The sequence below is a fragment of the Opisthorchis viverrini genome, assembly GCF_000715545.1.
Source record: "Opisthorchis viverrini unplaced genomic scaffold opera_v5_63, whole genome shotgun sequence".
Taxonomy (NCBI): Eukaryota; Metazoa; Platyhelminthes; class Trematoda; order Opisthorchiida; family Opisthorchiidae; genus Opisthorchis; species Opisthorchis viverrini.
Genome location: NW_008751719.1, coordinates 506,397 through 519,572, shown reverse-complemented (window position 1 = coordinate 519,572; position 13,176 = coordinate 506,397). Strand labels below are relative to the sequence as shown.

General features: G+C 45.9%; 1 protein-coding gene across 1 annotated transcript in view; it reads left to right on the top strand.

The window, feature by feature from the left end:
* Window positions 1–4,977: 4,977 nt before the first annotated feature.
* T265_04038 (hypothetical protein) overlaps window positions 4,978–13,176 on the top strand; it is a gene marked incomplete at both ends in the record, with an annotated part of 19,146 nt that continues 10,947 nt past the window's right edge. The window contains 2 exons of the mRNA XM_009168673.1: window positions 4,978–5,075; window positions 9,158–9,393. Of these exons, the coding sequence (XP_009166937.1) occupies window positions 5,013–5,075; window positions 9,158–9,393 (299 nt within the window). The remainder of the gene's footprint in view (window positions 5,076–9,157; window positions 9,394–13,176) is intronic.

Here is a 13,176-nt window from a genome sequence, read left to right as displayed (position 1 = left end):
AAGGTGGTTTCGGAAGAGGCGGAGACCGTGATAGAGCATGTAGTTGTCAAAAAGGATCCTAGGTAGATAGTACGCAGGTGACCAAGGGGTCAGATCTTGAAGGGGACTAAGATAAGGTAATGAAAGATGTGGGTCGGAGATCCTTCCAAAGGCCTTGTCCGCACGGTTCAAGGGGCTAAATTTGATCGTATGTAGAATCCGAGGTATGGTCAAGTTGGTAGACGAACAGCAAAGGAACTCAGGGATTTGGTGTAAGAGCGGGTATCGGGATACGCGACTTGGAAGGCGGGTGGTTGAGCCCGACTAAGCGCTTTGGTGGGGAGACACGAAGTTCCATTAGGCCAGAGGGTCTGTAGGAAGAAAATGTGATGTCATCGTCGGCTGCAGCTTCATGCCCACGCTGATGAGATAACGAATCTTTTACATCAGCACCTAATCTTGTTGGCGCGGTGAGGGTCAGAGGTGACATCGTGATGTACCCAAGGGCAGAATTGGGGGTGCATGGACATGAGGATGGCTTGGGGAGACTGGAGCCGACAGGCAGGTTTGTCCAACGTGATGGCACAAACCAAAGCCACAATCTGACGAGGTTAAAGAATCATCGATGGAGCACTGAGAATTTGAGATAATACGTCGTTTGTAGCATTATTAGGGGTCGTTGGAGGCCGACTGGCCTGGAACCGGCCTCAGCGTTGTTCGGGACGGTTGGGGTCCAAAGGAAGTTGAGGCAAATACGCGAAGGCCGGGCCGTATGGCAGCCTCAGCACACAGATATTTGAAGCGAGGGATTCCCATCTGTAGTGTGCACATGCGTCAACGGCAATTCGGCTTGGGTAGCTGCGTAAAGAGTTGCTCGTATGAGAATTCTGGGCTTGAGTGACACCAAGGTTATTGGTTGCTGCACATGGGTGGAAAGGGCTCCATTTGGCAGCTTTCAGTGGCCTACTTTGAGGACTTGGATGTTCAACATTTAGTAAGCTGCCTTCGCAACCGAGTATGAGCATCTTTGACGTTCATGGTTTGGAGTTTTTGAGCAGAAAAGAGTGCCTGGGATGCCAGTAGATGTTCGGCATCGCCTTCATTGTTGAATCGCAATAATATTGAGCAAAGCAAGGATGAATTTGACTTTCTGAGTTGTCAAGCTGTCCAGGTGGTGCCAATAATACTACATACTTTTAGGAAAGCAGTTTGCTGAGTTGAGGCGGGATGCGATCAAAAGAATTGCAATCAAGACCTGACGACGGCACTCCAAACGTTGACAGAGATCAGAAGCAAGTGTGTCAACGGGAATTGACGCTTTTCAAGATTTGACGAACCAAAAGTTGCTTCGGGAGTCAGAACGTAAGCAATTAATTGTATGCCTCGAAAGTAAGCTAGTTCGCTCTCCAGCTTATTCACACGGGCTGCAAGAATGAGGTCTGTGGGAATCACAGGTTTTTCTAGCATGGGACAGAGAAGAGGGCCTTTGAGTGCGACAGGGAGAGAGATATCGGTTGATACCACCGACTAGTCTGAAGTGACTCCGAGGGCTCGACCGGACGGGTGTGAATAGTGAGGGAACTGAGTGCTGGGCCTTTTGGCTGCGAGGCGCTTTTTTGGACTCAATGGCGGATGGACGATAAGGATCCGGGGTCTAACAACCATTTAGAGACGGGAGTGGCGACGTTATCTTAACTTATCAGGCGCACGCGAACCTGGGACAGAATGCTGCAAACCACAGCAGAATTGGTTTACAAAATTGAGCAAAAGCTCTGGGATCAAGGGCATGAGAAAGAAACTTGTAGTTTGCGCGGAGGTGCTCATTTGGTTAAATATCATATGGTTGCAAGTTACTCCGGGGTAAAATTGATTTTTCTGCCGAGATACAGGGCATGTACGTGGAGGCGGAAAGCCGTCTTGAGACCAGTATAGGCAAGCTTGAGCGTCATGAAAGCCCAGTCGAATAGGGAAGAATCGGAGATGGGTGAGTGCAACAATCGAAGGAGCACTGTAGACAAGTAATCAATCGGTGTCTGACAATTACGTAAAACGCCACGGACAGGCTGAGGTCCATGAATATTTTGCACCACCTAGCCTTGAGATTCTTTAAAACTTTGTTGTGTCAAATGAAAAATTGCGTACATTCTTTGAACATTGTCGGATGTGTGCACAAACCAAAGCCCACCATGGGCTGCCTCGCTTTTGTGGAAATTTTGTTATTCTCTCTCCGTAATTTCTGGAGCGCATTCAGCCTCGCATGTGTAGTGCTATGACTCAGCAAGTTGTGGGACTAGCTTTAGATTTATTCGTTGAGAAATGGTCACCTCTCAGAATTTAATCTTTAATGGCTTTTCAAAGGGCGGGTAAGAATAGCACCAATCTGTCTCGATTTACGACTGGTTGCACTAAATCTGCAGCCACTGGCAAGTGAAACGAACGGAAAACAAACGAGTCAGAAGGGGCTGGTAAGTTGATCATACGCACGAATAACACGTACACAATAATAACAATGAACTGCTAACCTCAAAAAGAGCATTTTTCAGAAATTGCCTCCATTTGCCGATCACTGACCGACATTTCCACCTGAATGTTGATTACCGTTTTGGGATCAAGTAGTGTAGATCCACTTTAGTGGGCAGAAATGGTAACCACTATTAGCCGCGTGCAACTATGACCCGCAGTCTAACGTATGCCATGGAGCCCTGTAGCTTACCTACTGAACATCTTCCCCACTTTTAATCCGAAGCCAAGGTATCATTTTATTATTGCTTCTACTGAATGAAAGCGGCGGAACACGCCGAGCCTCCGATGGACCCAAGAACATTCTTGCTTCATATTGGTCTCTTTCACGGTTCCTTCGTCAACCCTGAATATTCTTACAATTCCGACTGACTCATCGCGTAAGTTTGTTAACGAGAATGTCCATGAACCCATGCATAGCCAAAGCAGTACCACAAATGCTATACCCAGTCTGATAGCTTGCACTTAGTTTATCATATCTCTAGACCCACCGTGGCACGTGTGCCTCCAAGGTCCTCCCGATCCGGTGATTGTCACAAAATTCCCAAACGCCGGCAATCCGTTGTGCTGTGCACCCTTTTTGCCCATAAATGACCAATCCGTTCCACCGCACCACCAAGGAGCCAATGTACCGGTGAAGGTACGTGCTGACCGTCGTGAAAGCCCACCGAACTTGCAAGCCACGATAAATTCTTTGGGTTTAGCTTGCGGGACGCTTGCTGATACCACAAGAAACCTTTCCGTACATACATTACAAATGACTACCTTATTTCGGGTTTTTACGGACAAAGATGATTTATTTGTTCACGTGTCTTTAAATCCAGTAAAGAATAAAACACGCAAAAAAACCAATTTCTGAACAAAATCTTCTGCGGTCCTTATGGAGACACGCTGAGCCATGACATCTACCAAAGAGGAATTTTGTTCCTAATGTGGACCTTGATTACGCCCAAACCAACTTTAACAAAACTGCTACTGTCTTTGTAGGTCAAGGGTTTTCTCAAAGGGGCTATCAAACTGTGAAATTTGGAGTTAACGCCTCTTTTGTCCAAATTATGGTTTCAGAAGAATTTAAAGTGTGTTTAAGAATCGGCGGCTCAATACCCATCTTAAATCATAAGCTAAAATTTCGGCGAAATGGAAGATTAATCGGGAAAGGGATAAATACAGACTCTCGCATTCAGAAATTGACGCCCTCAAATCAAGAGATCCAAATTGTAGCTGCAAGCACAATAATTGTATCAAGAAGAAAAAGTCTTTTTCTGCGAAAACTCAATGGCACCTGGACGTCGATTCACGTAAACAGAAAACGGCTCAGCCTAAAAACAAAAGAAATCTGCTCACTTAGGCGCTCGTGCTTTGAATGAAGTATACAGTGAATAAACGGGAAAACGGGTGCAGTGCAAACACAATTAAGCGTGGCTATATGGGACTTATACCGTTTAGCATGTACTCACGCATGCAGTGTACAAAATAATAGGAACCAAATACATTTCCAGAGAGCGGCAAAATATGATTTTCAACTTTAGTCGTGAATTCACGCGAAAGACAATCGCTAGTGATTCCACAAATATTTGGATAATTTCATCAAGATTCAGTAACATGTACCAGGTTTGTCCATCGAATTTACGTTGACAGGCTTCTGTTCTCCTACAGCCTTCATTAACAAAAGCTCCGCTCCTGTGTTTTGATAGCTCGCTCCTGAATGTCAAGAACTTCTTGCAGACAACGCTTTAGGGGGCGAAATCACATGAAACTCCCTGCACCTAAAAACAGCTGTTTACCCTTAGACTGTAAGTATACTTAGGGGGCCACTTCCAATGTAAACCATCGAACTGTTCCTTAGTTATACGGGTGAATGCTTCACAAGTGTTATGCCAGCCTGGAGTACGATCCCGGCTGAGGCAATCCTTACCAGAAAACACTGGCTTCAAATTTAGGCTGAATGAATTATGCGCCCAGCTGCCAGCTAGTTTATTGTGAAGTATCGACCTCTGACTGACTCGGGACTTGCTACACTGATGGTAGCTGCGAAAGAATCCTCTTGTTCAACTGTGTAACAGCCTTTTGACGATTTCCACCGTTTTCTTGCCTTATATCGAGACCTCTGTATATTAAAAAGGTGAAAGAGAAACAAAAGGAAAAGGAGTAAGCGAAGATGAAAAACACTAGAGCGGAGTAAAGAACGAAAATGCCAGGCTAATTACCCCAACTATGCCCACAACTACTACTGCCACTTGTCTTTGTGTCTTCCCATCGACTTTGTGTGAACAGTGCCCACTGTGCATTCCATAGTCCCAGAAGAATGACTAATGACCTCACCAGCTCCAGAAGCTCACCGTTACTATAACTTTGAATGATGGTTGCTCAACCTGGATCAGTTTTGTTGGATCCTTAAGCAATCCGTTGGGCCCATAGAACCGCTATTCTGGACCAATCAGAGTCCTGTGTTCAGATAGTCGCGGTTGCACAGTTGGGCCGAACGCTGACTGCGGTGGTTGTCAGGGCCCGCTATGTCCAGCATAGCGGCCAAGCGTATTCAGAAGGAGCTGGCCGAACTACTTCGGAGCGATGAGGTAACCTGGTTGCCCTGTATTTCCTAATTCGCTCTATGGGTAATTTTTATCCGAAACCACACTGACCGCAGTGTGGTGAGATTAGACTTATGTAGATAGGCCTGCTTGATATGTCATGGATCAGGGGCGTCAATAGTATCGACTTTTCATTGGATTTTCAGACCACGCGTATGTAGCCTGGGTGCCTATTTCTCAGTCCACATAGGGCGTTCATGATTTTGAGAAGTTGGCAAATATAAAGAAAGCTGATCGTCTAATAATGCTCTCACCCACCATTTTTCCGGTAGACGCCCGATAGGACGTCCGGTCGTACGAATTTTAGGCCCTTCACACACGCAGCAGCGTGACAGACGAATCAAAGGTTGGACGACAGCATAGATAATCTATGTAGTGTGTGATTTCGAAAAGCCACCTCAAGCCGCATCAAGGGAGGTTGCGGCTGATTGACTCCGTTTCAGCGTACATGGTTTTTCTAATAAGGCTTACCAGGTGAGTCAGGGTTTACACGGGCAGCACCTCGATAGACTTTTTGCCACAAACGAAATGCGTGCCGAGCTAGCGGAACTCACCTTAGCCACTTCACTAAAGAGATCAGACATTCGGTGCTCCTGCAAAAGCTTACTAAATACTATCCTTTAGGGTCTTCCAACAGACCAGACGGCCACAGCGGTGTTTTTTGGTGCAGTTAAGCAACTAGGCATCAGAATTTATCGGTATCAATGGTGATGATGGTGGTGTTTTGCTGGAGTGAAGTGAGTGGACATGGCTTCAGTGACCGCTATGCATTTGAGAAGGGTGGCTCATCATATTGAGCAACAGGTATGGCTCCTTAGCTTTGGGTCTTCACCGGAACGTCCTCTTCCGTTCGATGTATTTTAGCCATCCTTCGCATTATTCACGAGCCACACCTGACTGACTAGGGCCTGACTACCAAGCGCAGATTGCCAAAATCTAATGTCACAGTTGGTAGGGTTTTCCGTCTGTTATGACAAAGCTAATGAGAAACACTCGAATCTTATTTTGCTTGTTGAGGCCATTTGACTGCTCAGTGACACTTGTCTCGCCGGACTTGTGAGGGTTAGATCTTTCAATGCCCACTCCTCCATTGAAGAAGACCAACAGAGTGTGAACAAATGTGACATCAAGCTGTCAAGTCCAAACTGGTCTTTGAATGGTGATGTTAGTTCTCTGCTGTATACTTCGCCAACCTACCTGGTGTGTACTTCGTAGGCTAATGTGTTTGTACATTCTGGAGGCTCGCATCCTGATGCTAACCGCTTACTCTATTTGCGGCGCTTGCTGGAACCCGAATTCGAGGGTGCGGGTGGTGCCTCACGTATCACCTTATGACCATTGTCTGTACCAGCCTACTGGCTGCGCGAACCCAGCGCTTCTGTGTGCTCTTTTGGTGGCTTGGGTAATGATCTCGGGTGCGAGTGGGGAGTCCGAAATCCAGGGTTAACTAGAAAGCATCAAGTGCGTGCATGAGTGAGTAAATTACAACCTAAACGGTTGACAAGGTTTTGAAATTAGTTGAGGCGTGCACATTCTTGTTTCTCTAGCTAAGTGGAAACATTTAGAGTAGAAGCTCCCTACCTAGTTTTCTCCGAAAGTTGAACAAAGTCTGCGATTGTGAGGAGAACTTACGTTACTGATTGTAAGAGGAATATTGACACATATACCAATGCAGTTGACATTTCGGCAAAATGTCTTTAAAGAGGGCATTTTTAGTTCATGGGTCTAGTTTCCTTATAAAAGGATCCGCTGCTTAAGGGCAGAAAATGTTGCATATGCATAGCTGTTGCAACGAACATGAACTCTTTATCCACAATTATTGGCCAGAGTCCAGTTACTAATTTAGCATTTCCATACATACAATTAGTTTACCCCGCTGAATCCAAGGGTTCAGATAATGAGGATCTCCGTTGAGCTCCCACTTACTTAAAACCAAGCATTCAAGTTTTGCACTCAGAAATGGGGCACGACGCTTCCGCTATGTTTCGTATTTGCTGTCGAGCAAATTTTGGTGGGGTCGTTATGTTCAAAAGCGGGTACTGCTGAAGCTCGCTTCACTCTTTTCAGTCGCCATCTTTTTGAGGTGTAAATCTAGTGAAACACCATTTTAGAGCTCTTGTTAGGAGAGCTGAGGAAAGATGTTTGATCACGCCTGCAGTAGATGCAAGTTGCGCGTGCTCTTGATCAGTTGAACTCAACCTAAAATTGGTGCCAATCAGCCCTACTGCCTCAGTATGGTCGCGGGATGAAAGATTGGCTTGGCTTGACTACTACACGTATCTTTTGAAACGTCCCAAATGACCAACTCAGTCAGCCTCAGCTGAGAGGTCCATCAAAATGGAGGGTAGAGGTTAATAGACCACCGGTTGTTTGTCTTGGGGGGAATTGGTATGCTTCGATCTTAAACTACCAGCGGATGCATTTTAAGCGCTACTGATTCGGGACCCCAGGTGATTGTCGAACGGTTCGTTGTTCTCCGGCAGATATACGACATGGATCGATGGTTAGGGCGCGAATTTACCGACCAGAAGGTCCCTTGTTCGAGCCCGATCTTTACTTCTCGACTCCCCCTGTCCAGATTTCAATCAATTCAATTCATCAGCATAAACAGTGTGCCGTAAGCACATTGGCTCCAGCTGCTACAATTTCGACCACTGAAAAACGGGAAAGTGGGATATACAATCAAGCCTTGGAAACGAAGGCATGTTCAATTTACTCAGAAATGGGGTAGCTACGCATTAAAGGCGATAGCTCTGATACATGATTGCCACTAACTGCGAGATTGACCGCCAATGTCATCAACCACTGGTGATTTGAGTCCCGGGGTCCTCATCCAGGGAGGCGGCAGTTGCCCCGGCTAAGCTTAATGGTTAGTGCTTTCGTAATTCGTTGCCAGGTCATACACTGTCCAGCTCTCGGTCGCCTCCACTCAGTACAGGGCTGGGAAAAAAGAGCTATGTGAGGTAGACGGTCTTCTGTTATGCGGAGTACATGTCTTAACCAGTGCAGCTAATCAGCAATTCATCTATCGCGGGAGAGTTCCTTCTCCCTAAGACCATCTGGTGTACCTCAGCATTACTAATCCGATGTTCCCAGCAGCCTTGACCAATGCTTCGAAAACACCGATCATCAAGGACTGACATCTTCCGTATGTTGGGATTCATATACCGAACAATCCCTTCCGGGGTCGCCTGTTGAGGCGAAATCGCATGTTTTTTTGGCGGGGGTAGGGTTTCAACACTTTTTTGAAGGGGGTTTTCACTGACCGACCAAGCATTGAAGTTTTTCCGCATTGCATGCAGATGGTTTATTAAACAGCTTCTTAACGAGTTTCCCCGCGATAATTGGTTTCCTTTATCCAGAAATTTCAACTAACGCATCCATAGTATTGTGTGCAAAACATGGACGACGTGAGAAATACACCGTCTGTTTAGTTCGAACTTCTGGCCAAGATGGATCCACACGAGCGACTTCCCCCTGGATGCACACGTTACGGGGTTTTCCGAAGTCACTCTTCTACCTTGAGTCAAGTGGCGGTTTCACTGTCAGTCTGGGGGCGAGATGGCCCAAGTGATTAGAGCTCGAATTTACTTACCAGAATTTATCTACCCATTTGGTGAATTACCAACCTAAAGACACAAGGGGCATCCCCGGAATTTCTACTTGTCGAGCTACGCATATCCATGATGTCTGTGACACTGATTTTCTTTAGTTTTGTTCCATAGACCAGTACACATAGGTCACGTTACCTGGTTTCACTGTTAGCAGGTTCCCACCTGCTATGCTGGTCCCGTGCATATGTGATGATGGTATGATAGTCTTTCGCTTAATTTCTATCATGTGTGTTTTGGACGACTGTAAAGCACTTAATGTTCGGGGTAATTGGTTCTCATTTGGCATCTTTTGGCGTTTTGAATAGCGTCTTACCTTTTTAAAGTATCCTTTGTCATATTTTTAGCCAGTAGTAGATTATGGAGGGTTACTGCATGTTGGGATCAACTCCTCGGTAAACCGATACTTTCGGATTATTTGTAACTTTTGTAACCGTTGGTTTTTCATTGTCTTAGGTTGCGCAAAATCAGATCGAGATCAAACCTAGCGGTGACGACATTATGCACCTCCAAGGTGTAATTAACGGACCACCAGATACTCCTTACAATGGCGCGAAATTCCAACTCGAAATCATCATTCCGTCGAATTATCCTTTCGTTCCTCCAAAGGTTAAATTTCTTACACGGATTTGGCATCCCAATATTAGCAGCGCGACAGGTGTCATATGTTTGGATGTGCTCAAAGATCAGTGGTAAGTTGCCTGTAGGGTATGAATTCTGTGTCTGCCATTACAAAAAATGCATGCCCTTCGAACTTCTTCGTTAGCCCGACTAAACTTAGCAGGATGTCTAACTGCTTCCATAACTCCCAAAGTTCTGCCCCATAGTAGACTCGCTTCTCGCAGCATTCTAGATCTTGGTGTTGCTCGCCTAGTATCAAGGTTACAGAATAAGTTTCACAGTGGAATCGAAAAGAAGGAACACATTAGAACCGTGAATTCCCATTGAAGCTAACTCGACCTAGATGATCATATTATTTCTTGAAGTCACACACAGAAATACTTTAGATTCTCGAAATGGATTACAGGGACGAGACTTTTGATCGACATATGGACCTTTGTTCACTTTACCTTAACCATGATTTATGTCAAAGTGAACCGGTCTTCTGGTCATTCCACACATTCGTCAGCTAGGGTCGCACAGATGAAATTCAGTTGCGCGGCATTTAAGATGCACTCATAGGTTGTGTGGTACGAATCTAGCAAGCGGAGCACACAAAGCACTGATTTCGCTTGTCAGATTCATCGGTGGCGCTTCATAAGGTCTGCACCTTGTTCCTGGCTAGTTCTCAACAGGAGATGGAAGAATTCACTAAAGATTTTCGTTGTTTGGAGGATGAATGCGTTTATATACTTATGACCATCCGTTCTTTTTACTGATAGGCATGTATTTCTCGCCTACGTTAGAACTGAACAGAACGTTTTTCACTGATGCCGATCGTTTCTTTGGGAGATGTAGTTGAACCGTACAATAATCGGGAAATATATACAAGCGATCCTTTACCGTAAGAAACAGCCCATACAAGCAATCAACCCCATTCTTTGGTACTGCTTTCCAGAGGCCTGGTGTAAAATCATACATTATGGGAAAGAGGGCGCAAGAGAGGCTAAGACATGTTTTATATTCGCTGTAACTAGGTAATAGTAGGGTATGGCAATTGTACGGGTAATGGAAAGCGACGGTCACTGAGACGATAATTGATAAAGGTGGCTCATTAATTCACTGGAAAAATGGGTCAGACACCTTGAGAACAGTTCAGCTGGCCTCCTGCAGCACAGCCTCTGGAGATGGTGCATACAGGAGAATGGAATTTAAACCTCAATAGCCCGTTGGAAGAAGAAATGAAGTACGAAATTTTCGTACTGAAACGTGAGAAGGCACAAGGGCCGGATGGTCTGTATCCAACCCTGTTCAAAGAAGATGGCGATATGGAGCGAAGAGAAAGTGCCTGCAGAGTGCGAAGTGTAGGCAATTATTCATATCTTCAAACGGGTACGCGAACGCTGTGTGCAAACCACCGTGGCGGAGGTATGCTGGCTGTGGCATCATAGGTACTCCATGGTCTTGTCCTTCGAATGTCGACTTGACCCAGGAATAGATATCCGTAAAAGTGGCAGGTGTATCAGTCCCGGTGGTCTGGCAAAAGTTGATATTCCCACCCGGATTGGGAAATTCAGAGCAGTTTTTGTGCGCCTGCATCACCTGTGGCGTAGGCGTGACATCGTCTTATCCGTCAAGGATCGAGTTTGCAATGCTGCATTGCGTTTCATATTATTATACGGTCAGAAACCTAGCTAAGGACGTCAAACGACTTTCGGTGCTTGACCACTGATGTCTTTGGAGGATTGTTCGAGTCTGATGGGAACGCCGAGTCAGTAATGTTGAAGTATATTGAATGGTTTTCGGAAGAAATAATCCGCAGACGATACATGAGCTGATCACACTACATAGGTTGTGCTGGCTTAACCACGTGCTGTGTATACCAGTCGACAGACTTCCTCGAAGTTTTCTTTTCGCACAACCACGTCAAGGGTGGAAACGAGCCAGAGGAGGTCAAACGATGGTTTGGTAGCCAAGTATAAAAGCTACGACCAGCAAGCTCAGCTGCGCTGGTCACTGCCGTCTTCCTGGATGGGGACTGCGAGACTGGCCACTTCGATGGTTAGGGACATTGTCAGATATGGCCCAGTCGGGCCATCAGTGGCGTTTGTGCATCCAAGCTGTTGCCTTCTATGCCTAGCTCACTTCCCGATTCCCCCTAATGAAAAGTCCACTGACAGCCATATATCTACGTATCAATTATATCAGCCCCCGCCTTTAATGCGCAGCTACCTACCCCACCTCCCCAAATCATCGGTGAACGGAACTGTAGCAGCTATAACCACTGTACGGTAAGTACGCGGTTCTTACAGTTGGTGATGAACATGTTGACCGACAACTCACTACCGGTTTCGCTCTGTTTGAGGCCCACGATGCATATGTATGCATAAACAAGATATTCAATCGAAGTTCGCTCTGATTTCCCATAGTGATGATTTTTCTGAGGGTTATTCAGAAGTACTATACTTTATCATACTTTACTCAAACAGCACAACGCCAGAATTATGATATACATGTAAGTCTTGAGATTGTTATGAAGATTTCAGTGTTTGACCATCCGTGTCCTTGAAGCGTTGGTCAGGTCTTGTGAGAACACCGAACTAGGAATGCGCCAGATTGTCCTAAGAAGAAGGACTTTTCCAGCGATAGATGAATTATTCATGCTTCATAGACATGTCAGAAGACCGTCTCCCTCACAGAGCTCCTTTTGCCCAACCCTTTGCTGAGTGGAAGCGACCGAGAGATGGACAGTGTATGGCATAGCAACTATCGCCTCTCTAGATGGTCACCCCGGGATTCAACTCACCAGTGGTTAATGCCATTGGCGGAAAGGACTCAATCTCGCAGTCAGTGGCGCTCGTGCATCAAAGCTGTCGCCTTCAATACGTAGTTACTCAGTTCCTGAACTAACCAAGGCTTGGATGTATGTCTCACCCTCCTTTTTTGAAGCTGCAGCAGCTGGAACCAGTGTGCCTGTGGTGCATGATTTATAGCTGGTAAATTGATTGATCGATTAAAACAGTTGTGAAACTTTATCATTATGGTGGCTTTTTCAATGGGATCATCTACAACGAAACCCTGTGGTTGGGCGGGACCCTTTCACTTGTCTTCTAAAGTTCCCGTTACAACTTGATATATCAACCGTATAATCCCTGTAGATTCTAATTGTGCAGTTTTACTACTGTCATCCCCTCCAACGGTCATCATCATCATCATGGGCATGGAAACAGCACTCTCTTCGGCAAACGATGGTTCGGCATGCGTAAAACATGTCCCAACCAACGCAACTTCTGGTGCTGGACACATTTCTCAATCGAAGTCCCCGTTACACAACCGAAAACACGCTTTCTAACTGCCTCGTTACGGATTCGCTGACACCAACCCATACGAGCTATGGTTCTGAGACAACGATTGTCGAACACCTGAAGACGTCTCAGGTCCGCTGCTCGAATAGGCCAAGTCTCACAGCCATACAACAAAACAGCCCGTACTGTAGCTTGATACACACGTCCCTTCAGATTCAGGGATAAACCATTCTGACGCCATAGGTGTCTCAAGTTAGCAAACGCGGCCCGAGCCTTGCAGATTCGTGCATTCACCTCATCCGTCACACTACAGTCAGAACTAATACAACTTCCAAGGTACGCAAAACGCAAAACGCAGTACCTCTCCCTGGATTGTAAGGGGCGTGTTCAGTGACTGCACGTCCACAAGCATGACCTTACACTTTGTGGGTGCAAAATGCATACCAAAGGACGGGATGACTTCGGTCAGTTCATCCAAGAATACTTGCGCCTCTTCCTTCTCTTTGAACATGAGAACGATGTCGTCTGCATATTCCAGATCGACAAGGTTTTCTTCACAGGCTATTTGAA